The sequence below is a fragment of the Varroa jacobsoni genome, unplaced genomic scaffold (assembly GCF_002532875.2).
Source record: "Varroa jacobsoni isolate VJ856 unplaced genomic scaffold, vjacob_1.0 scaffold_393, whole genome shotgun sequence".
Lineage (NCBI taxonomy): Eukaryota > Metazoa > Arthropoda > Arachnida > Mesostigmata > Varroidae > Varroa > Varroa jacobsoni.
The window spans coordinates 288,543-314,240 of NW_019213295.1; the positions used below are offsets into that span (position 1 = coordinate 288,543).

The following is a 25,698-nucleotide window of genomic DNA, read 5'->3' on the forward strand; positions in this document are numbered from 1 at the left end:
TGTACATTTTAGGGTATTACAGACATAGCATTTTTCATTCCGAATGAATGAGATTTACCCTCGCCTTAAAAGGTCAAATGGGATTGATACTAAAAATACTGTTCGTAGATTGCAATATTCTACGAGAGTTTAAAAAATAAAGTGGTCTTGCTATTTTTAGTAAGATTTTCACTACAGAAACAATTACTACGACCATCACATGCATTCAGAAATAAAAAAAGCTAATAATTAAATCAATTGAAAAAAAAAATTATAATATTACTACGGCCATTTTTTTAATACATCAGCCTGTGATCTGGTAATTATTTAATATTTTTCTAGAGATTTCATACTCATTCTATTCAGTTCTAGAGTTATTCTAGAGAATGATCATACTCGTCGAGTCCTCGGTTTCTTAAAAAATGAAAGGACGATGATTTCGTAGACAAAAGTGAAAGCCAATTTTTACTGGCCTTACTGTTAGAATGAAGACCTGTATCGTTCATCTTTGTGCTAGAGTAATAAACCAAGAAAGTTACGTTACATTTAAGAGAACTGCTCGCTTAATCGGTTCGCTGTTTACTCTATAACCAATGAGCGCCTTTGCTTTTGAAATCGGTGGCTTATCTGAAGCGTCCGGTCTACAATAAGGATTAACAACTACTACTCGTTTGAAATACAACTTATAGAATAATTTTATTTTCTGTTTCTCTGTTCCTTTAACACTGTAGACCTTGTTAGTGTGCTTTCAAGTGTTCACTCGACAGCGGTACATTTACATCAATTTCTATTTAGTTCTTGTATCAAATCGTCAATTTCTTGATCTAAAACTCTTTTAGCGTTTCAGCTAGCTGTGCTGTTACGTGAGGACGTAAATCGTTTGGGTTGCTGCGGGTCTCATTTCATCTATTCCCTCTATTTCCTTTTTCAATATTTTAAAAACAGACTGCCTTTCCCACTCGGTATTACTGATTGCGATTTAGCTTGCTTACTTGCTCCCCATTATAACTATATATGTAATTATAAGTTTTAATCAATGAGTTATCAATTATGTCACTTGTACGCAGAATACTGCAAAGCGAATTTCGTAAGCAGACGTTGAAGGCAGGTTGCGTTCATTATTATCCATCCTATTCATAATAACGTCTGCACAATACATAATCGCTTATTAACATTATACATATTTTCTGCGTCTTTTTTTTACACTTATTATGATTTTTCAGATTTTTGCTCACGCTCAGTTCCAGTATTGTCATTTCCTAATTAATCTACCATAAAAAGTTGGACTAATTCGTTTTGAGCTCGAGTATTATGTTTGGAAAAGGTCCACGTTTTGATTTGAATTGACGGTAAATACAAAGCCTTATGTTCTATTTTTACTCCCTCTCGATCTCAATCTGTGTAGAATATGTATCCGTGTTGTTGAAAAACTACCATCTAAAAGATCTTTATTGGAAATGACAGCAGGGTGATCTCAGCCTCTATAAATTCGTTACGAAGTAGTGTACGATGGTCCTGGCTCTTCAGGACACTCTTTTTTGCTCACCAAGTGCATAGACACATTGACACGAATTTAATTTCGACGATATATGTGTGTGCGTGCGTATGTGAGCGCGTGTGAACGCGAGCATGTGTTGATCCGTGTCTGTGTATGTATGGAAAGGATCATAACGTGACTTCGAAATACATTTGAATTCGATGACTACTAATAGCGATTTTGTTTTTGTATTATCGGTAATACATCGTATTACTCCCACTGACTGATGACTTAATATAGCATGGACTCGTGTATTTTAATTCATAAAAAAAACAAAAAAAAATTAAAACGAGTTAGTAAAAACGGAGTCAAATGCAACTCAGTCAATGTGTTGCTCTGTCAATGTGTGGGTACGATCTAAAAACATTTCACCGCAAGAAGAACCAACAAACGTAACGATCTGTTTGTATTTCGTGCTAAATGTATATAATACGATATATTGACGGCTTTTTACGTTTTTTGCTATATCTTCATACAATGCGTCATTATATTATCCTAGTCACATTATAGTCGTAGTTTATGCTATGCACAACAATAAAAACGTTCGGAGCTTAAAATATGATAACGATATTATTACTAAATAGTTATTACAATATAAATTACTAATAAATGGAATGAATGAAATTCCAGTTGATTGGCAGTTCATTGGTTTTATTTTACCTATGACCATATCTTTATTTTTTCCTTATGTTATTAATTTTATTAATGCATTATTTTATGTTTAGTATGGCTTGCTTTACTTCACCTGTTATTTTTAGCTCAGAAAAATGCTATAATCATCATAATCATTATAAATCCGCGGCTCGCGACACTATACTATCTACAATACCTCATTATCAGTCGTTATGTCATGTAGCCCCATTTTTACAATGTTAATAGGGTAGATTTTGCGTAGTTTTACACTTTTTCTTCAATTTATTTTTGGAATTAATCGATAACGAAAACGATGACTACTACTGTTGTTGTTAAAAATTACTATAAATTTAATTTTTACCGTTACCGCTGCTTTACGCAAGTCCGCTCCACCAGTATGTCTATGCCATAAAGAAAGATTATTTTAATTAGCATATTCTTCCGTCTCACATTGTTCCGTTCCCTTTGTCTGTTCTACATTGTTACAAACTACATTGTTTCACCATATATTCATTGCACATACAAATATGACCGACACATTTGCTCATCCCCTTGTTAGAGTCAGAAACACATGAGTAAATATGGACCCTTCTGGACCTTTCATCCTTATCTGTAGTAGCCTTGTGAATCTCTTCGAGCCTGCTTCGTCCAGCATGCCTTTTTCGGTTACCCACGTTGTTACGTTTTACAGATTGCTCATAATCTTGTTCACCATTGTATTTCGCTTATTGTAGCATAATTGCCGGTGAGCAACTACGAAGGCCTATGACCGAGTCGGTCAAGAACCTTGGGTCCTTTTTCCTTAAACTCTTTTCGCGAGATCCAAAAATCCTCGTTGTTCTTAGTAACATCGGCGAGCACAGATCCACCGATAAAGACCATATCCTTCCGGCTTGGCGGGTCCTCAATCCGAATTTTGAATTTTTTCAGTTTCTCCGCATCGCCTGAGAAAATAACAAGCAAAATAGCGGTTAATGCAAAAAAAGAGAATTTTTGGAAAACACGCTTGGTTCAAAATTTGTATCCAGCAGGATGGCGTGAAAGTAACTTCGAAGCCTTAGACTTTTTGTTTTATAGTTCTTGAGTTTACATTAACGTTATATTACCTTCTGGTTTCTTAAACATAGAACAGTTGTGACGATAATTTACCCTTAAGTACTCGTTCAAGGTAGAGCTGCTTGATTTCCCTTTCAAGTCTTGACGGTAGTCCAGGATACATTGTAGAACCGCCTGAGAGGACGATGTGTTTGTACATCTCCATTCGCATATCGAGATCTGCATTTTGGATAGTGTTAAACACTAGCTCAGCGATACCTTGTCCTTCAACATTGACCAGATGAGGCTGGAAAAGTGCCTCCGGGGCCTCAAAACGTTCCGCGCCCAATTTAATTTGTCTACCATCTGAAAGGAGCGTTAGAGGGTCCAAAACAAACGGTAACCATCATTTAATTAAAGACTTATTATTTTTGATTTCCATTTCTTTTTTTTGCTGTAACAGGTCATTTAAATTACGTACACGCATTTTAAAATATGTCTGCAGTATACAACGCTACAGTATCTACATGATAATAAGCGTTTCGTCTTACCTTTTCGAGGTTATAGTTATGACATATTTGCGATGTAATGGATTTCCACATGTATATATAACACATTTGTGACATTATAAGTAAATAAGGCATTTTACTTTTAGTAGATTGCTATATTTCAAGATCATTATAGATCAGCTGATTTATTCACGACCACGCTGTAAGGGTCATGCTGGCTTTCTTTTAAGGAATATTCATGGTTCATTTCCTTGTTTTAAGAACCACATTAGTGCGTTTCTATTTTGCGATGATCGTATTAACACATGTGAGCAAATCAGCGACAACGGCTTTTAATGATGCAGAAACGGTAGTGAACACTACTCGGGACCTCATCGTATAGGCCCACTTTAGTGCCAGCTGTTCTCAATTCAGTATGCATTCTATATGTAACGGTTCACTTCGTTTATCTATGTCTAATCATGTTAATAAAGAAGATCGTTTTAAATGAATGTTTATGCCGAAAATGTCATTTCATTTTGGTTTATTATAAAAGAATTTACCAAATCCAGACACAGTTGAAATTAAGCGAATGTATTTCAAGATAGTTGTAATCAAACAACAAAAATACCGACCCGCTTCCCAAGTAGTCGCAGAATATGAATTTTAGCTCACAAAATAGAACATATTATTTGCTTAGCATTTGTGTAGGACTGGTTCCATCGTCCTGCCATGCTTTTTGTGGAGAAGGACACATTTCAATATGCTTTTGCGAATATAGTTAATTATGAGAACAGCCATTGCAAACAGCTATGGCAAAATTTCGATGAATACCATTTAAGTCAAACGTCGGTTAAAATTAACAACACACATCATAGGAACAGACAAATGTACACTTAAGCCTATTAAGATTTCTACTGAAAGGCACGGTGATTTTACAAAGCTGCTGAAATCTCTGAAACTATCGAATATTTTCAAGACCTTCGAACTTTTTTTAAGTGTCGTACTCCTTCCTCTCCAGATTTTTTCAAAATTGTCGACCACGTAACATAGGCTTTTACATTATTTAAATATTTATTGGGCTCAAATTTTAATTATGCGTGGAATTACATATCAAACGCAGCCATAATGAATTGCTAATTGTAACCATACTCGTTGCAAATTAAGAAACGTATCTATCAGATGGGCATTCAGGTCACCCTTTCATAAGAATCCAAATGAAATACGTATAGTGATGTCAGCATCTAGAAGACAGTTAATTACACCATTCGAGACGTAACACAACCATCACCTGCTACCACTTTTCGGCTGTTTTCTTTTTTAGTTTTGATCAGCTTTCATCCCTAGTTTACCATCACATCTAAACCATCTAGTTTTTACATCTCCAGAGTGCGATAATCCCCCCCCCAGCCTTCCTTTCAGGCCATTTAACCTTCTAGTTACCCTTTTCAAATCATTTCCTTCATTTAATTTATGAAAAAAAATAAAGCTGAACGTTGAAAATAGCACTGTAATTAAACTATAACTGAGATCTTGTTTGTTTCGTGTTGTCCACTTTGTTTCGATTAGATATATTTAGCGATCTCACGCTGACTATGTGGCAGGACGAGACATTTTAGATTTCTAAGAATGCCGTAAGCTTTTAAGTTTGCATAACTATAAAATTGTTAAACACATGTGCGTTCACGACAGTCAATTGTCTAGACAAAAGTGATCTAAGAACAAAGACTCACCTGGAAGGGTATAGGGTTCGACAAGGAACGTTGTTTCGAGTGCAAGCTTCTGTTCTAACTCAACATTGTACGAGACGTAGCAGAGTTTCTCTTTCATCATTCGGACCGTCTCGAAGTCTGCTGATTGGTTGAAAACATAACCTACAAATTTCCGGCACCGATATTAAAGCAACGATTATATTAACTTTGTAATCACGTAACCCGTATTACGACCACACACATTCAGTTCTTGTCTGTTATTACCAACTGTTCTTGTCAACTCGTTATATGTGTGAGTTATCAATTTATCGACTATAACATAATGGATCATTCAAGCGTCGGTTTATAAATACGTTGAGATAGTTTCAAAATATTACATTGCTAATTACACTAACGTTACCTAAGACGGAGGTGTATGTATGTGTTACACGTTAATGCACCAAATCTATTCGAACGGTCTTTAATTTGATCTGAGAGTGACTACATGCGAATATCATAAATACGAATTACAGAGTACCCTCCAAATCTAACATCGCGGTAAAAACCCCTGGCGAAAAGAAAGTGCTCACAATACTAATTTCTGCCACATTCAGAGTCACCATAAAAACTGGTACTGGCTAAAATGTGTTTTTTATTCAGAGTAACTTCATAATGTTTAATGTACCTCTGAGCAACAATAATTTGATGAGGTAACGGGTGATATCTCTGCCGGCAATGTCCAGCCTTTTCGTGAGATGAGGCAACGCGTAACCTTCGAATACAGGGCAAATGTGCGTTACGCCGTCTCCAGAATCCACCACAACGCCTGAAAGTGTACAAGCGTACGCACACAAAGTAAATGATTATACATATTGATATATATATATATATATATATATCAATATATATATATATATATATAAATATGGTACTAAGCACGTATATCACGATAAAGATGCATACGGAAAATGTTAGAATGAAATGCGCATCCGTAGTAACCCAAAAACATACAGGTTTCTTAATTTGATTTTATCTATATTGTGTTCTTTCCCCACTAACCTGTATATAGACCCTGCGCGTAGAGTGTTAAAACAGCTTGAATGGAAATGTATGCAGCATCAAAGCCATAGTGTTCAAACATGACCTCGATCATTTTCTCTCGATTCTTTAATGGATTCATCGGGGGTTCGGTTAAAAGGATCTTGCATTCCATAGGATTGATATTCATTTTTGTTTCGCCAAATGTATAGTCCCACACGTGCATCATATCCTCCCAATTTCGTACCTGTCAAAGAGTGTAAAACAGTTTAATACATCAAGCCCTTTTTTAAAGCCTACCGAAGGGAGAAAAGAAGGTGACAAATACTGAACTCAAACTTGCTGGACCCTGGTTCACATTTAGTTGCTCACAATAGATCCTTCTGCGCCATATATCTAAATCTAGCATCTAGAACTAAGATCATTTTTATTTAAAATACATTTATTTTTACAAAATTTACCTACCATTCCGTTCTCCATTGGGTAATTTACTTCCAGCATTGAACGAAGCTTCGATGCTTCGTCCCCGATCATCAGATCTTTCACCTAAAGTATAAAGTTTAAAAGAGCAACACAAAAATAGCTCTAAATAGCAACATTAGGAAATCAATAATCGTGTAGAACGCGGGCTCTAGTGCTGCTTCCAGCTTAATATTATCTTCACAGGCTGAGTAGTCTGCTCAATAAGTAGGCACAGTTTTACGGTTTCATCGTCGAATCGCCTGAGCAGCTATCGAAATACCTTCAACAACGATAATATTAGTAATAATATAGGTTTTGCGCCCTACGTTGTTTACAAATGCGGCATATTTAAAGTGCATTGCGAAAGCCAGTCCTTCGAGCTCACTCGTAAATGATATTTCGTAGATTTATGTTTACGCAAACTCAATTCAAACCTTTGAAAGTAGTATATACATTATAGTTCTGTTTAAATATGGTAACATTACAGATACCAAAAAGTAGTTCTAAAACATTGAAAATACAGATTTACTGCAATATTGACCATTGTCCTAAAGACTTTGGAAAAAATCTAGAGAATTTTTTTTTGTCTACATCAAACATTTTTCAAAAAGCCTTTTTCAAAAGTGTCCATGGAATACGTTATCGTATTATGAAAGTTCGGGTTTTGAACGTCCTGCACTTTAATAATCCATTTTTGAACCTGTTTTTTTTATAAGATTACAATAGTATCCTCATTATTATTATTATAAACTATTGTAAAGCAAAGTACATTTAGGTCAAAATATATTGAATGGAATAGAATTAAATGCAGTAATATTTTCTGTGAGGGGTAACGAATAAGAATAATAGTACTAATGTTCACAAATACCATAGAATATTTTTTATTCAATTTTATTTGTAAGAAGTGTTGACTTAACTTTTGAGATACTAAAAATAATAAGACGTTTTTTCTTGGCTATGGCCTATTCAGGTTTTCCATTTACGCGTGCCACAACAGCTGGATGAGTCAGCGATGCGAGCAAAGAATAATACGACACGCTAGTTATACTGCTCAATAACAAGGTATATCAATAAACAATATTCGCCGTTCTGTGGGGATTCGATTCTGTCTAAGTTCTTCTTTAGAGCAGTTTCCCCACCGACTTAGAGAAACGGAACCATGCGAGCATCGTGCTACAAAACGTTGACAGCGTGTCCAGTTTTACGGTGCCCTACCGTCAGATTGGATCGCCGCCTCCATCCGCGTACGTTATATTCGCTCCAAGTCAAGTTCACATGTGCTCAAATGCTTACATGCATAAGCTTTTTACGGAACTGCTCATTTACGGCGACAAACGTTGCAGTGTAAAAAGTAAAGGATAACTGTTGTATTATCTAATCTTCGTTTATACTTAATCCAACATAACCATTGATAATATTAACGCAGATTTGCATCCAAGCCTACAGCACTCCGTATACGCGAAGAATAATTTTGTTTGTGGAATTGAAATTTAACATTAGCTCTAGTCTATGCGTTTCCTTAAGGACGAGTATAAACACAGAAATTTATCCAAAAAAAAAGGAACGACTATTCTCGACTACACTACCTCATACGGATAGCAAACTCAATGCTGATAGTTTTTTTTACACTCATTTAACTAGCTACTTAGATTTCATAGTTGATTTTTCCAAATCGTCATTACGATTAATATCGCTGTGATTATTCTTTAAAAGACGAACCTCCATTTCGCCAACTTTTGTCGACGCACGCAAAATTGGCCGACCAACAAGGCTCGGAAAAGTAAACGCAGGAAAATTCGATCCTGCGTATCCGCATTTAACAAAACCGGTTCCGTTGTCACACACGATTACTTTGCGTCCCCGCGAATCCATGGTAATGAAGTCCCTGTGATTAACCGGGTCCTGTCACTCGTTGTATCCTGTTCCACTGTGCCGGAGGCCACTTCACCCTATCAGCCACTAGGCCGCCACTTACACACTGTCGTTTAGCGTGATTAGTCAAATGGAAGTTGTCCTTATTTTGACCATCACCAACAGCCTGACAAACCGTCAACTCAACGTGTTCTTGACTCTTACAGGCAGGTTGGAAGGTTACTGCTTGCCAGCAGCACAAAGCGATATCGCTGTGTCACGAGAAATCAGCAAATGCGTAAAAGAGAACGACGTTCAACAGGCACACCAACGACTACACACCCTCGCACGACTCCATTCGATAAGAGCGCTCTGTAGATGGACACGTTCGACTCTCAAACACGGACGCGGTTTCCAGACATTGCTCCGATGACGCTCGTGTGTGTGCACTGGATATACATACCGTAATCCGCTCCGCCGCCTTTACGGTCGGCGCCAAATAATTTCACTGCACGATAAGCCCTCACAAAGCCACATGTGCACACGCACCGTCCAAATCTTCGTATGTCGCCAGAGCCGCTGAAAACCCAATAGTACAGAGCAGTGTCAGTATGTTAGACAGTTCAAACACACCCCTCAAGGCGGCCACTTGTCAAATCGAGCCTTGGCAGTTGATACATAATGTGATATCGACACGGGAGAGTACAGACACGGAGCGAGCTTGCGCGCCCATGAACACATAGCTCAGCGGGTAGCCTTTAAGCTACACGTCAACATAGCTTGCTGTAATCGGGTTGAGATTCGCAACGAAATATCCATAGCAACTTTGCGAATCCAAAATAGAACTGACGGCAGTAACTTTAACAATTACCATGTACACGAAAATAGCATTAAGCTGAACTTACACATTTAGCTTTACTCGGGAAGTACATCGATCAGTATGTAAAACCATGAATAAATACCCAAGCACAAATAATTATCTGAAACAAGTGTCGATACTTGTAGCATTATTAGAATATTTAAAATGATTGACTGAGCCATCAATATTTGCATGTTAGAGCAATTTCCGATATTATATCGTTGTCGGCAGTAAATAGCTACAGTGCAAGGCTCTCCGTCTGCTAAGTTGTCGTCAGGGGGTTTTTAAGAAGCGATAAACAATGTGACATTGCGCAATACATAGAAACTTTATTTGCAGTACATATTAACACACACAATTAGGATATTCGTTCGCCTTTTTCTGTCTCATTAACTTATATAATATAGGCAAATATCGTGCTTTTCCATGTCAAATCCCTCTTTTCGGCTGCGTTTATGTATGAACTATCTAAGAAACGAACCTTACTTTGGCTGTATGCTTTCAAAGCTATTTATTCGGCAATATGGGAAAAAGCGCCGATTACAGATACGCGCGCCCGGAAAAAGGGTCGGTTAGTTTATTTATTAGCAGTTGACACCTGCAGGCTATGTGAACTCTATCAGAATAGAACTTCATTTTAATTCAGAAAACTCTAGAGGGAAAGATCGGCCGCATCAAAGCCGACGACGACGAGGGGAAGAACATAAATGATGACATCAATAGCAGCATCGCAGGAGATTTCGACCTGATGTACGGTACTGGTAGGCTCCAGTCAGTTGGCGTTTTGTTGTTGGCTATGATTTCCACTACAGGGGAGAAATAACCAAGGCGGCGACTACCCAGCTTCCCGCCATAGCAGACAGACGGATGAAACCGCTGACTACAGCGATAGAGGACAACGGAGCCACCATTCAGCCCAGACGAGCACCATTACTCAGCCGTCTTCTGTTGAATTCGTCGTCTTCGTTATCAGCGATCCTCTGAGTGTATCGTTGTTTACGTCTGCTTGCTCCTGCTGGCTGCTGAAGACTTTATTCGCATCATAGTTGTTGAAGCAGTAGCGATACAGTAACCCTCTGCTTTGTGCTACCATCCTACTGTTACTGGTCTTTGTGTATATACAAAAGACTTAGCTGAGTGGGGCAGAAAGGTTGTATAGTTATGCAATCACTGGATATATGGGCGACGAGCGGATCGCATATGCCTGGACTATGTTTTCTGTCTTCTGAGGTATATTCATACTGATGGCGATGAAACAAATTCATGTATGAAAACTCGCGGAGTGACTAAAAAAATTGCTCGTCGTGAAAATCGAAAAAAACCTGTGTATCCTGATTATCATCGATTCACGCGCAACGCAACATCCATTGTACAGGAGAATATACTAGTGTATAACACTGTATATATATATATATATATATATATATATACATATATATATATGTATATATATGTGTGTATATATATATATATATATGTATATATATATATTACAAGCCGACAAGTGGAATACAGAAGCATACAACATCGGACGCTGTAAGGCAACAGTTTTCTGTGCAAAGTTTTTTTTATGAAACGACAAAACGGTGTATAATATCCAAGATATCTTCTAATAGGCAATTTCGTGCAAGCGATGCTCATGCGTTGGATGTGAATTGAAACAGCAGTCGTGCGTTTATACAAATACTATCGGTTTGTGTATTGCGATTTCTCCTCGACAAGGATGCTAGACGGTCTGTTTACTCCACACCACCCGACGAAAGGATTTGTTCGCTTTCTAGAATGGTAAGCAGCTTTTGAGCAGTATAAATTATTTAATACCAGTTTTCTTTTCGATTTTGCACATGTGTGTCTTCACCTAAGACGCAACCGTTTGGGTATCGAAGTCGGTGAAGGCGGCTTACCTCGTGGTATTGAAATATGGTACAAGATCGAGGCTATTGCTCAAAACTGAAAGTATTTCTGCGACAACTTCAATTCATTGCTAAATAGAACTAACTGATTGTGTATATTCGAAGCAGGTCCTGCGCTAGCTGTAACCGCGACGCCATCGATCATGAAAACCTTAGGTGTGAGGATTTTCCTTTTATTTTTTTGTCGCTATCACTTGTTGTTTACTTTAGATTACAAGCGACATACTATATTCAGTATGCATATGTTCTGGACGTAGCCCAGCTGAGCTTCTTAAATGCACCAAAAATAAGCTAGAAAACTGGGTGTTCAATTTTAATGTCTTTGCAGAAAACTCAATGAACTGCCCTATTGTATATCTAAAAAATAATAGCGTCTTTGGTCTATTATTGGCATAGTTTCTAAAAGCACTATTTGACCAACAAATTGGAATCAATCGACTTCTCGCATAAAGCTATTCTAATTGTTATCCAGTAAGTAATTAAATCGTTCTATTTATATTGTTTGCAGAAGTGTTTTACTGTGAGATTCTGAATTCAACCATCTGCCTCGTTTAGCATCTAAGTTATAGTACCGCATGATACAGCGTAATGTGACCACAGCTCGCACAGCTGAGAGGGTCTATTCCATGAATACTTATGGGTGCCTCTCTAGCCGTTTACCTTTTTCGTAAGGTTTGGTTATTTGTTTTCATGCAATAAAAAGCTTAGTATCGCGAAAAGACAAGCATGAATTGAGTTATTTCACTGAGGAGAGAACTTTTAATAAATGAAAACCAATCGGATTGTTTATACTCAGACTCCGTACACGAGGAAATGGACTCATAGAAGTTTCAATAACGTGAGAATATACGCTTACAGTAAAGCTTGAAAAATCAAATAAAAGAGCTGGATTTCTGCAAGCAAAGTTCAGAGGCTGTGGGTACTGTCTATAAGATCTTGTGTCATGAAATAATTGGCATATTTTTGTGGTAAAAGACCCACAATATTTTAAAAGCCCCTACAAACCGTAAATGTATAATAACGATAAATCCAGCACACATAACATACATGTACCGTACCAAAACAAGTTTGACCGAGAAAAGATTTCACATTTCCCTCGATTCATACTCCGTAGAGCATATGTAAATCAGTGCTATGATACATAATTCGCAAATATTTCTACATACAGTATACTGCGGGCAAATAAGTCAGTGGTCAATCTTAACCATGGTAATTTGATGAGAAAATAATTACCGCTGTCTTTATACTATAGAACATGTAGCGATTTTGATAAAATCAGTTAACAAAGTTTTTACATACCCGCACAATTTAGACACCCTGAAACTTTTCTTTCTCATGTGGCTTCTTTATTATGGGTTATCTGTTATATAAAAGTTGCCCCGGTAAGAGCAATGCACCCTTGAAAGTTTTCATCCCTTCTAAAAGTGCACGATTTCAAACCAGGTGTGCCGTAACGATAAACATCCGCACCGCTCCTCTTTCATACCTCTAAAGCGACTGCACCTTTAAAACGAAATTTGCCAACTTGTTATTACACATAAGCAGTTCTTTATTTTTCTCCCTCTGTTTCGAGTTTCACGTCCGGTATCGCCTTTGGGTATTCTATCAGACGGAGTGTTAGTTCCCAGCGCGAAAAGAACTATGTGTTTGTCTGTTCCTCGGCTTGAATCCAAACCACAACGTGTTCCTGGCAAATACGTTACCGCTGATCCCTCATTCTTTAGTTCAACTCATGTGACTCTTGTGGACGCGTATTACTACTTACTATATAAAAGGTAGTTTGATGAGGATAAATAGCAGCAGTGTATCCCAACAATTTGATGCTTGGTCAATATTTTTAGTCTAACGAACGGATGGAATGGCAAATCCACACGTTGAAGTTTCTGCACCACCTGTAATGTCTGGTTCCCCGTCATCTGCGGGAGGCTCATCCCGCCGTTGGGGTTCACCTTCGACAGCGGGCCCTTCAACCGCCTCGCGTCCTGGTTCCGGGCCTCCACCTCTCTCGCCACAAACGCACAACCATGTGGGCCTCCATCGAGGTTCACAAGCAGGTACCACTAACGGAGGTGTTCGAGCTCGTGCAACGCCACCTGGTTATAGTGGTGCGCCCTCAATGCCTGCGGCCACGCCGGTGACCGCCGTTAACGGAACTTCGATGGCCGCATCCGCGACTACTAGGTAAGCAAGACAATAATTATGTGCATTTATACAAACCAGGGCAGTTTTTCCGTTTTAAATAATCTCTATATTTTTTTTTATCTATTGTCGATTGTTTCTAATCAGTATAATCGGGATAGTTACCAATATATGTTTGACAAGTTGAAAAATGACGAATAATCAGATTCGATGAATCAAACGGATCAGTTTGACAATCAAACGCTCTACATCAGTGCATTTCAGTCCACTTATCACAGCAGCTTGAAAATAAAAGTCACCTATACCCGCTTTAAAACAAATTGAAAATGTACATTTAACAGGACTATATTGTATTGATATAGTATTTTTAAAATTAGACAAACAAAACAAATTGCTATTCTGTTCTTATAGATCATCGTCGCCGGCAACACCAAAGTTTGTTTCAAGAAACGTTTCTCCGCCAGTATCGCCGCCAAGGTAAAGCAATAAGAATAAAATTATAACTGAATATCTCATTAAAAACGCAACATTTCAACTTTAACTTAATACATTTATTAGCGACTTTAACGAGATGTCGCTATTTATAAGACTTATTTAGCCTCAACAAATAAATATTAGTAACGGCAACTATGTGTTGTGATATTATGTTACTGACTTGATTCGCAGATAGAAGTTGATATACTATCGTTAAAGTCTGATTGGGATGAAAGCTTTCATAAAATCGGTTTTTATGAAACTCCCGTTTCATCAAAACCGATAAGCTTCTTTATGAGTTGGTTTTCGATTTTTTTTTTTTCTTTTTAGACCAGATTCAGCGTCGACGGGTTCATCTGAAGACCCAGATAACACGTGCGCCATCTGCCTGGGAAAACCATCAAACAAGAGCTTCACCGACGCGTGCTATCATCCCTTTTGCTTTACGTGCCTTGTTGAATGGAGTCGGGTAGGCATAAGTTGAGTTTTTGAGCCATCAATACAATAAATAAGTTCTGTCGCTTCTATGACAAGTGACGATTTCCTTCAACATTAGTTTCATCTGCTTCAATAGGTATTTCGATTTTAAGCGAATAAACTTTCATTTTGTCAGCAAATTTTACCAAAAAAAGGGCATTCGTTGCCATAAACACACGCCAGTGTTCACATGCATATAATAATTTGCCTACATAATAATCAATTTCATGTATATACTTCACACATATTCTACTCGCTGTCAGTTGTTGATATCAATCAAAGGTTTTATGCCAGGCGACACTAGGAAGTGGATTGAGCTAAAAAATATAGTTCGTTGTTTAAGAGACATCATTTTTTATCATGCTTGGCCATTTATTTCACGAGTGTAGATGAGTTAGCCTATAATAGGCAGCATCTAGCAACAGAAACTACGGCTTTTTCGGATTTCGTTAGTAAACGTTGGATAATTTAAAGGACAAACGTATTATTATCTCTATTAGATTACCGAATTTCTTCTAGGTTTGAGGAATTGCGTATTGTTTATCGTATATCGTACTGATTGAGACTAAAGCTTATTCTGCAGTCGTTATTAATAGTACTGAAAATTCATTGTTAGATTTTCTATGGCCAAAACATATAATACCTCTTACGCTACTAAATTTCATTAGAAATTTTGTCTTGAATACCGTCATAATCTCGGTTTCAGGGTGAATTTGTTATAAACTAAAATCGGGGAGCATTTCAGTTCGCAACAGATTCACTTTCTGAGCTTGCAAGCAAATAATTAGCTATAATTGTATTTTTCATCATATCAAAGTTGTGTAATAGAGGAACACGTCGTTGGCTTGTGTTTGAAATTTCTTTGTAAAGTTTTTACGCAAAGCACGAATGGCGTGCGGTGACTGAACCTAATTCATAAATGTTTGCACTTCGAAATTACGCCAGACACACTCCACAGTGACTCGTACTATATACCGATACAGCTATATATATATATATATATATATATATATACTGCATCCTATGCCGAAACTTCGTTTCGAACAATTTGGCATATTCTTCATGAGCCCCATGAAAGTTTCGGACGGTAGCGTTTTCAGTGTCAATTATTCCGCGCGTTTTGTCACGTTTATGGTGGTATAAGGCAGTGGTTCGCGGCCCCAAGGAATTGTGGACACTGCTTTGGGGGCTTCGGCACCGTCTTAGCAAACAGCGCGACCTGCTTCGCATCGTGAGAGGTGATAAATCACTTTAAATCGGATCACATCAAATAAATCTGAACAGCTGGCAGGCACCTTCAGTGCAATGACATGATCACGCGGTTAGCATGGGACCTTAATGGTGGAAAAAGGCATTGCGTCAGGAGCTACTGTACCATATGACGTTTTCCATCAATACAACTACAAGCGGCAACTTGGAAAGGACGCTGTTTTAAATACTTTTTGGCTACCCGGAGAACTCTCTGTACACGGGGATTCCAGAAGATGCGATGCTGCGATGCTGCACGACTCCAAGTTCAGCAACGTCAAATGAAAACTTGGCTTGAGCAAGAAAAGCTGCAAGGGTGTGGGCGGGTGCTGGTAAGCGTTGAATGGCCGATACAGTAACTGTTTAAGAACTTGGCACTGTGATGTTATTAAGCCTTTGTTGTTGTGAGCCGAATGGCTACACGCCGATGCTGACAGCAAAGGATAGAGTCAAGAGGATAGAGCAAAGGATAGAAAAAATTTGGTCCCATAGCGTGTAACGTGAAAACGCGCGCAGCAAGAATAAATAATATATAATTCCTAAATAAATGCAGCTAGTAACGATATATAGGTATTAGCTTAATGCCAAGTAGCTTGCAGTAAGCCGATAGCACTTTTGCCGTTTGTAACAGTATATATATGTAACAGCTCATCGTTATATATATATATAACCATGGGCCAGTCGCCGAATGAGGTCAGCTAGAAGTTTCACACATTGTCGAATTTAATCAAAGATACCTGTGCATTTGAAAAAGTATTTTTAAACTGCTGAGGAGGAAAGGACACCGACATATATCGTATAATAGCTTTTCACCACCACCTGTATAAATCTTCGGATATTCGATTTCATCTACCTTTATTCATAGAGCGATCTGTGTGCCATAGCACTACATCATTGTCCTCACCTATTCGATAACAGCGACGTTTTCGTGACCATCACGTAAATTGCAATGGTTTTCCTGCTTTTGTGATTTTATATGAACTCGTAATGGAATCCTCATGAAGGAGCAGCGGACTCTGATAGATTGAATCATACAAGAAAACACATGAGCAAAAGTTTAGGTGAAAGATATAAGACCTGTGTAATTCAGCAGGTCACATAACTAGGCCGTGATTTCCATTAAAACTGCAAGAGCCCTATATGTTGTCAGCAAGCTTATGGGAAAACAACAATGCAGTAAAGTAATTCTGAAACAAAGCACTGTCTCAGGTACGAGAACGGTGTCAGAATGGGAAGTATGTCTCATGTATGGCATGGCACAGAGTCATATGGTAAAGGGTGCCCTGTAAAAGTGAAGTTCTGGCGTAACTTGGAAATTCACTCGACTTCAATTTGACCTAAAACATGTGGCGTGACGTCGAAGCGCGAGTTAGGGCTGGACAAGGAATTATGAAACAGCTATACTGAACGTGGAACTTGAAATATTCAGGAGATCACTTATATCTCTCAATTTAAGGATACAGTATCCCAAGTATGGGTCCAGGACTTAAACGTGACGAAGAAGGTACGAAAGTGCATGCGAAGCATGATAAACTAAATTGCAGCAAGATCTTCGGTTAAACTCGTTAGTGTGTAAAATTTCTAAATTACTATATATATATATATATATATATATATATATGGATTGTGAGCATCATCGACACATATTTATGAAATCTTTTATTCGACAGCGTTCCTCACTTTAAATACTTTACACGTTAGTCTTACCGTTGCTACATGTTTTATGGTGACTTCAGGTGAAGGCGACTTGTCCGTTGTGCCAAAAACCGTTTCGCACGATTGTGCACAACATTAAAGAGAACTATGAATTCGAGCAGTATCATATCTTCCAGCATCTCCGCGTTCCACCTGGAGCCGGAGCTGCTCCTGTTCGAGGTATAGCGCAGGTGAGTTGGGATATTTTGTTAATCACAACGTGGCTAGATCGTTTTCATTAAAGCTAGATGTTTGGCTGACTGGTCCGGTCTTCAAGTTGAGCAGCAATACCTCCTCTTTTAACAGAATTCGTGTGTTTCAAAAATGTATTTGTTTTTCTATTTAGATATGGATTTTTGCTGTATGAAGATGTACAGCGACGGTATTTAGCCAATAGTTAGTGTCAGCCGACGCACCTGATTACCCAAGTTAGCACTGAATAAATGCTCATTATGATGATTATGTCTTATGGAAGACATATTTTGCCTAATCAACTGCTTTTTGTCGCAGACGCCGTTTCCCTCTACCTCAGCTGAGCGTCGCAGTATATACGAGATGGGGTATTACGCTCGGCCAAATGGCTACTCTCGTTATAGGGAAGTTAGCGCCGAGTTCTACGACAATAACCCAGCGCAAACGCACAGGTGACTACAAGCAATAGTTACATTAACAACAAGCAACATCGCCTTAGAGTATTGGATTCCATATTATTATCCGGTTGCATTAGCTTGTTTTGAAACTAAAGGCAATTTGTAAAAAGAAACGCTATATGGGACTGGTCGTAAGATAAACGAGAAGTTTGCGAGCTACTAAGGGTGGGTTACCAACGGCAAAGATAGAGCTATAATTGATACTTGTGGGGCCTTATGTTTTAAGTCATGCACATGACGAGTTCTGCGTTGAGAAGCAAGTCAGCTTCTTATTCTGCTCATGTTTTATATATATTAGCATATTAAGCAGTTCTCATTTCCCCAACCTAACACCCTTCACTGGATTTACTCTTCAGGTTAATTCCGTGGCTCAATCGCGAGTTAGTCGCACTTCTGCCGCCTCCGCATGGTGTTTCGCTGGTTCTCGAGGTCATTCTAACTATGATCTGTAGAGTCGACATCCGTTCCATGGAAATGAGACATGTAGGTTGCGTGAAAAGCGGTTACATTACTACTGCACACTCTCTTAGAGTAATAGCTGTTTAGGCTGAATCGTAAGATTTAAACGATCAATTAAGTATCCGTCCTAAATGACGATCTCTGTACATCCGTACAATATTTGCATAGTTTAGCAGGAATTCAGTTACTTAAGTTAATATATCGAATTGAGTCAGCTATCTGAACACGGCAGAACGATTAAAATAATATTAGATAATAAAAGCTACTGGCAATAATTTATACAACTTGCAACATCACAATAACAGCTAAATGAACATATTTTGTTCGAATAAATGTTGGTAAACAGATGCTGGACCACTATCTAGGACCATATACCTCACACTTCCAACATGAATTCTACTGTTTTGCTTCATCTACACACGACATGGTCATGTATGACAGGTGGGTAACAACAGGCTGATGATAGTTTCTGTTAATTTCCAACGCCCGCAAAGGTTTTTGTGCGACGACAAAATGTAGTGCTGCTTAAGCTGTAAATGCTCACAGAACAGTAAGTGAAGGTTCATTCTTCAGAAACGTGGAGTATGAGTATCGGCCACCGTTGTCGTATCAGGAAGCTGTAGAGAGACTGCGGCGCGCTTTTGAGCGTGACACTAGAGAGCGAATCGAACGTGGTGTTGGTCAAGGAGCAGTACCCCGTTTAGGCGCAGAACCAGGAGCCGTAGGGCAGTCGGCCTTTCGGCCCTGGTCTCCTCAGCCCGGGCCAAGCAGGCTACCCCCACCGACGACGGTATAGTAATTATTCTCAGACAAATTTAGTAGAGTTTGTTGGTAGCACGAAACATTTGAACAGCCAACACGCTCGAGCATTTAATTCACCGTTAGAAAGCATTTAAGTAAAAAAAAAACTTGATCCTCTTTTAAAGTCTGACCTAAGGTCCCTGAGCTTGTTAAATCTAAGTTCTAATATTTTTCGGACTTGTGAAATCATCTCTGGCATAACTAATAATAAGTATTATTCAAGGTATATTGATATAAAATTTATTAACATAGTAAGAATCGAAATTGTAAAATATCTCAAAACAGGAGCGGCTAGAGGTATTGGCTTTCTTGTTTTTTAATGAAAATCTCAATACGCTCAAGTGACCGTTCTTGTGACATCTTTTTTTAGGGTTCTCCGCAACCGTCAACATCGGGAACCCAACTGAATTCGGCAAGCACATCTGGAGGCCAGAGAGGCGCATTAGTTATTGTTTCATCATCTGACGAAACATCCGATGATGACGATGACTGCCAGATCGTCAAGGTACGTGTATTTATGCCTGAATATTCGCTTCACCTAACCTAAAGAAGCTATAGAAGAAAACGTTACACTAAATGCACGTGAAGTTACTCAGCAGTTGTTTTAAACAGTGCTCTCCTGACTTCATCCTAATGTTTTGTCTCTAGGTGATTAAACCTTATCGCGAGCGAACGCCAGTGCTTATCGACCTGTGCAACTCGACTGATTCAGATTCATCCGAAGCAGATACAATTCCGGCTGAAGGACCCAATGAGCCCACTACCCTAGCAGACCCGGCTGAATTGACCTCAGCTGATGAAAGTACGAGTACTGAAGACGACGACAATAGTGATCCGGTCACTCGAGGAAGGCGGAAAAGCATTATTGGTAAGCTGTCAACGGTGTAAGTCAACGGTACGCTGATTTGGCTTATTTATTACAATGATGATACAATTCTTAACTTTTCACTGACGCTTCTAATTGAAGCTATCGCGAAAGTCTGCTTTTGGCTATTGATATATTACTCTTTTTAACTTGATAACTTATAAGCACAACGTAGTATCATTATAGGGAATTTTATGAATTCTCATTCTACAAACTTCTTACAATTTACTAATGAGAAATATAGAGAGCTATTCCAGTTTTTCCTTGAGTGCTCATCTAAATTCAATACGATCTATGTGTTTCTACCAGCTCTATCGAATCTACGAACTTTTCAGGAGCCTATTATCCAGCAGGCACCTTAAAAGAAAGACTCACTTCAAGCGATGACTCGGACGATAGCAGAAAAACAGTTAAAACATCCGCGGACACAAAACGGCAAAAAAATGTAAGGGGTAAAGAGCTAGTGGCGCGAAGACAAAGTTCCAGAAATCACTCAGACGAAAGCTCAAATAAAACAAAGCGCCACAAGGAGGAGGAGGGGACTGCAGAAGATGGACAACGATAAAGTAAACCCGTCTGTGAGTATGGTTTACGTGATCAGGCTTTTTCACAATGCTTCTGCTTTGCTCTACGAGTTTCTTCGCCCACAATCATAACCGATACGTAGGATGTTATTGGTGAAAAACGCAACACCGCGGTATCTCATTTTATGCGAACGTGTTTGCATTGGGCGTCACTTATATCATTCACTCGCGACAAATACGCTTTCCCGTGTACGCACATTTGTGGGCTCCTACAGAAACTCCCGAAGGTTAACTCTAACATGGAAGCATTACTTCTAGAGAACCGACAAATAGACGGCAATTGTTTAGAGACTGGTCAACCGTGGCGGCAATATTTAGAACGCTTTGTTTGGTCGGTCAATTAAATAGTTACCTTAATAGTTACGCTACTAGATCCATGAGTGCAATATTAACAACAAGAATGGTATACGCAAACGTCCAGACAAAATGTCCTCATGTAAATAGGAATCTTCTAGGTATTACAGCCGGACGAAAATAATACACGAAGGCAGTGTACTCAGAGGAAGAAAGCCGATTCGAGTGCAAAAAGCTTTCGAGGTTCTTTGCACCAAAAAGCCCACTTTCCATTGCCAGTGATATATATTACCACTCAAAGGCCTACTTACGTCTGACCGCTGTTCTGTGTCATGGAAGGACGCGGAAAAGTATCCCGGTCCTCTTTAACGCTGATGTTTATAAGTAGGTATATTATATTCGCCCCATTTAATTTACAAAACATACATAAGTACGTCTAGATTTGCACGTACAGACAACTGCGGAGGCTATAGAAAGCCCTGGTGTAAATGATCGTAATCTATTCATACATCGTTGTACGTAAAACATAAAACTCAACATTCGTTCTGCTTTGTTGTATTATAGTATGGAATGTGTAACAAAATCGGTAAATGGTGCTATGTACGGTATGGCGGTATGCCTCGCACTCGGGCCACACAATCGGATAACCCCGTATTGAGTCTATACGCATTCTTATATTCGCTTTACTTTACCGTTGTCAAAACGTCTCGCACTTTGTGAAATTTAATATTTCATAGAAGGCGGTAGAAGGATAAATCAAAGACAGGAAACTCCAAAGTGTTAGAGCTATGCGTTGCGTCGGCTGTAGTGTACGCTTTTATTAAAGCAAGCATTACGCGCGGTGGGTGTCTTCTTGCAGCGACCCGAATGTCTGCGCGCCACGTACCAACTCCTATTGCTCACTAGGTAACTCATCCAAGTGACGTACAAAAATAATATTCCCACGACTAATTATATATATTCACAACCACGTTGATAATAATAATACAGTTCTACAGCATGTGCGTCAAAAAGAAGGTCGAATGAGAAATGTGATGTTGTGCGCCATCGAGACGATTTTACGTAGAGGGAGATGATGATTTGTTAAGTTATCGCCGGGTAGATACGTTATTGGTTGACGCGATATTACGAGTTTCTCGTCGTTTAATGTATAGCACTTACAATTGTGAACGTCGAGTGTGGGCTCGACTTTTTTCTGCTATCCGATAACCCTGACTGACATTTAAAAAAGGTCACGTGTTTAGGGTGTTAATAGATTCATTGGTCGTTTTCGGCATCCGTAAACAAATTTGCCGGTATTTCAGCTTTCGGTAACTTTTTAAAAAAACAGCAGTCGGCGAATAGCCATGCATGACGCGTGAGGTGCCCATTTATACATTGGTTCATGCCTATTCGATCGATGACGTGCAGTCTCCAACAGCAAATTAGTTAATGGCCAAATTCAATGGGAGATTGTCAGGATTTTTCTAAGACTGCCTCGATGTCGAAGGGCCGCAGACAATCTGTAGTGTTAGCGCTGACATCGGTTGAGCATTCCTTGAGAAAGAGCGAGCCATTAAATTATTACGATAACGCTATCTATAACAGCAACCAGTCTTGAGTGGAATACAACAATTGTTGAAAATTAGGTTCGATGGTCTTTCCACAGTTAAGCTCATTACTCTACATGTTTAATCTGGTGTTTTGATAACCCTTTTCGAAAGATTTCCTCCACTATTGTCAATAAACGCTGCCAATCGTGTATTTAAGGGTTTACAATAATCGTCAAAATACAAGCTAGTTTATCGAGTCACCAAGAATAATGCAATGCGTTTTTGCAGCAGTGACAAAAACTGTAGAGGGGTAGATATAGTCGGAAGTAACTTTTACCTAGTGCTTTCCCACTAACCTGACATCAGCTTCATTTTCATTTCGTATTTACCAACAGCAATAATATTTAGAGCGTAGAGAGGAACAAAGGCTTGAAAAAGTAGTGGCACATTGAAAGAACAAAATGGTTAGAGTCAATTGGCGATGAAATGCGCGCATGCAATATTCAAAAGATTGTGTCAGTACTAACAAACCGTGTAACAGGGTGTGTCTACGGTTAATTTTCTCTACGCTATTTATTAATAAGATATATATATATCGGATTTTGATTTTTTCTTTTTTGCAACAGCTAGCGCTTCTTGCTGAACACACCCTAGTGTATTAGATCTCTGAATAATCTCCCCGCGAACTATTATTAGGGGACAATAATTTTAGGGCGAAACGGATAATGCAACTCAAATTGTCAGAACTTAATTTTTTCGCCAGTTTTCTAGTTGAGGAACGACGAGGTTGTGCTAGATAGGAGACTGTCAGACGGAGGAGTGCATCCGTCCATAGAGGGGTTCGGCCATAGAGAAGATTATTATCAGGATAACACAGAAGTCCACCTTGTTGTGAACGAAAACAATTCGTTACCTATTCTAATGTGGAACTTGATTGATATTCGATGACTTGCCCTGTTAACATTGTTGAAACGGCAACTTTCTGGCGTACACAGGAGAAGAGGTCTAAATGCGCTTAAAACTTTGAAATGATGCATCTATGAGGGGAAGCCTTTACACGACCGCCCAATACAGCTGCCATGGATTGCGTTGATTAGCTCATCCGCGTGTCGTTTGGCAACGCAGTTAAAGGCAGAGTAATGCGTCGATTGAGACACTTTTTTTTTTACTCTAAGCTCCAGTTAACTGTATCTCGAAGCTTTTGCTGTTACGTTTGTGATTAAACTTTTACAAATCAGAAACTTCAAGAAATAGCATGATGTTGGTCTTTAGCCTTCATATACAGACGGATTGGATGAAAAGTAAATTCTCAGCGATTTTCGATGAGATGGACTGTTGTCTTCATCAGGTCCCGGGTTAACCAAACAGACTACTATAAAAGCAGGGGAGGCTATCTTAACCAAAAAAAAAAATCATAGAAAACCTATTTAGCCAACACAGAATTATAACATTTTTGGATATACAGATTGCTCAACGTGGAAGAAGTATTCTACAAATAGCTCTTCTACATACAAAACAAAAATGATAATATTTACTAACAATTCTAAAATTGTAAGCTATGCAGAATACACAGAACCTTTCGTCTAATACTAGATCATGACTTGAAACAATGATATAGGTATCTAGTACTGCTGTTCTACTATACTGCACATACATTAGAATTGAGATAAGCGATTTGTGCGCATTATATACGGAGAAAAATATTACTCAACGAGTTATTCAAAACTATCGAAAGGATCCTCATCATGTCATAGATAGTTTATCAGTGTACATGCATATATAGACATCCGGAGAAATAAATGCATCTACATACATACATACATATATAATACACGCACATTCATACATAACAATGCATACAACGTCCAATAACGTACATTATATAGCATACAAAAAGTTACATCTCTCTATATACGATTTCAACACAATAAATATCTACGTCTACATATTCACATATGGTCGCACGTGGTTATAATAGCGATGGTAACATTGATTACATGACGTGAATTACATTGGCTAGATTTTGCTCTAATATCATTCCTAAATATTTTACTATTATATTTATTTGTATAAATACGGAGTAGTCATTGTTTTGCTTGGGAGAAATATCTATTGATCAGTCAAAATGTACTTTTCTAGAACTTTAATGCTATATCCATTTCCATGTCTTGTAGAATATTCATACAGGAGACAAGGCTGCATAATTGCTTTCACGCTTTACACAGAACGTTTTCGTTATTTGGCTACTACGCACAATTTCTTCTCGGCTAAAATTGACGTGAGACATACAAATACGCTGGATTCGCGCAGCCGCTTGTCTTGTAATGTAAACTTGAGTACTCGCGGATAATAGTGCTGGTAAGAGCAGATGTGCTTGAGTGATATTCATTGTGCACACATAGAAAATACTAACATGTCGAGTCGTGACTATCCACCGGGGGCAAACACTAATCCAATATCCTTAAAGTCATCGTAAAAATGTACCTTTGTAATTCATAGCATATGTCAAACCAATGAATTCGCTTGTATATGTTCGTGTAAAGCTGAACTTCGAGCAAAGTGGTTAGCAGAAGAGAGGGAAGATGGCCAGCGGTAAGTTTACGTCACTGTCCGAGCAGTGATTCTGAAAAACTGTGGGCATTACTGGCGGACTACGTATTATAAATGGTTGGTGTTTCCTGACTTAATTTTAGTAGAGTATAATTGATTGGGTTAACTAGTTGTTTTATTAAACGGATGGCACTTTGGGAGGTTGCGAATTTTACTTAGTTGCCATTTGGTTGATGATAGTACATAGAGCATCATTAATTTCTAATTATCTTCTAAAAGAAATTACATGATAACATAATGATATACAAAAATAACAATTGTCATTACCCTTGCCAGCGCAACTGATATGATTGTCGTTAGTTTGTATATGTACATATATTGTCGTGAATATTACTATTATTAACGATATTTATATTGTGTGTACTTTGTAACTTTTGTGTACAT

The 25,698-nt window shown here is 38.5% G+C and overlaps 2 protein-coding genes and 1 long non-coding RNA gene across 5 annotated transcripts in view; 2 read left to right on the plus strand and 1 right to left on the minus strand.

The window, feature by feature from the left end:
* LOC147753551 (uncharacterized) overlaps window positions 1-8,658 on the plus strand; it is a 29,019-nt gene extending 20,361 nt beyond the window's left edge. Inside the window, exon 2 of the long non-coding RNA XR_015310842.1 lies at window positions 7,834-8,658. This is a non-coding gene — a long non-coding RNA (uncharacterized LOC147753551). The remainder of the gene's footprint in view (window positions 1-7,833) is intronic.
* Arp2 (Actin-related protein 2) lies at window positions 650-9,385 on the minus strand. Its single transcript, XM_022832514.2, has 7 exons — window positions 8,583-9,385; window positions 6,867-6,947; window positions 6,423-6,648; window positions 6,049-6,189; window positions 5,406-5,546; window positions 3,299-3,550; window positions 650-3,093 (listed from the first exon to the last, which is right to left on the minus strand). Exons 1-7 carry the CDS (start codon window positions 8,733-8,735, stop codon window positions 2,903-2,905), a joined length of 1,185 nt encoding a protein of 394 aa, XP_022688249.1. The 5' UTR covers window positions 8,736-9,385; the 3' UTR covers window positions 650-2,902.
* Window positions 9,386-9,890: 505 nt separating this feature from the next.
* LOC111260045 (uncharacterized) overlaps window positions 9,891-25,698 on the plus strand; it is a 20,215-nt gene continuing 4,407 nt past the window's right edge. The window contains exons 1-14 of one of the 3 annotated variants that reach the window (XM_022832518.2): window positions 9,891-10,942; window positions 11,190-11,358; window positions 11,595-11,642; window positions 13,328-13,667; window positions 14,037-14,102; window positions 14,430-14,568; window positions 17,561-17,710; window positions 18,030-18,163; window positions 18,526-18,652; window positions 18,975-19,069; window positions 19,202-19,418; window positions 19,800-19,934; window positions 20,078-20,297; window positions 20,630-20,872. In XM_022832518.2, coding sequence (XP_022688253.1) covers window positions 13,345-13,667; window positions 14,037-14,102; window positions 14,430-14,568; window positions 17,561-17,710; window positions 18,030-18,163; window positions 18,526-18,652; window positions 18,975-19,069; window positions 19,202-19,418; window positions 19,800-19,934; window positions 20,078-20,297; window positions 20,630-20,859 — 1,836 coding nt within the window. In that variant the 5' untranslated portion in view covers window positions 9,891-10,942; window positions 11,190-11,358; window positions 11,595-11,642; window positions 13,328-13,344 and the 3' untranslated portion in view covers window positions 20,860-20,872. Of the gene's footprint in view, window positions 11,359-11,594; window positions 11,643-13,327; window positions 13,668-14,036; window positions 14,103-14,429; window positions 14,569-17,560; window positions 17,711-18,029; window positions 18,164-18,525; window positions 18,653-18,974; window positions 19,070-19,201; window positions 19,419-19,799; window positions 19,935-20,077; window positions 20,298-20,629; window positions 20,873-25,698 lie in introns of all 3 variants that reach the window. The other 2 variants (XM_022832519.2, XM_022832517.2) reach the window with 2 other exon arrangements.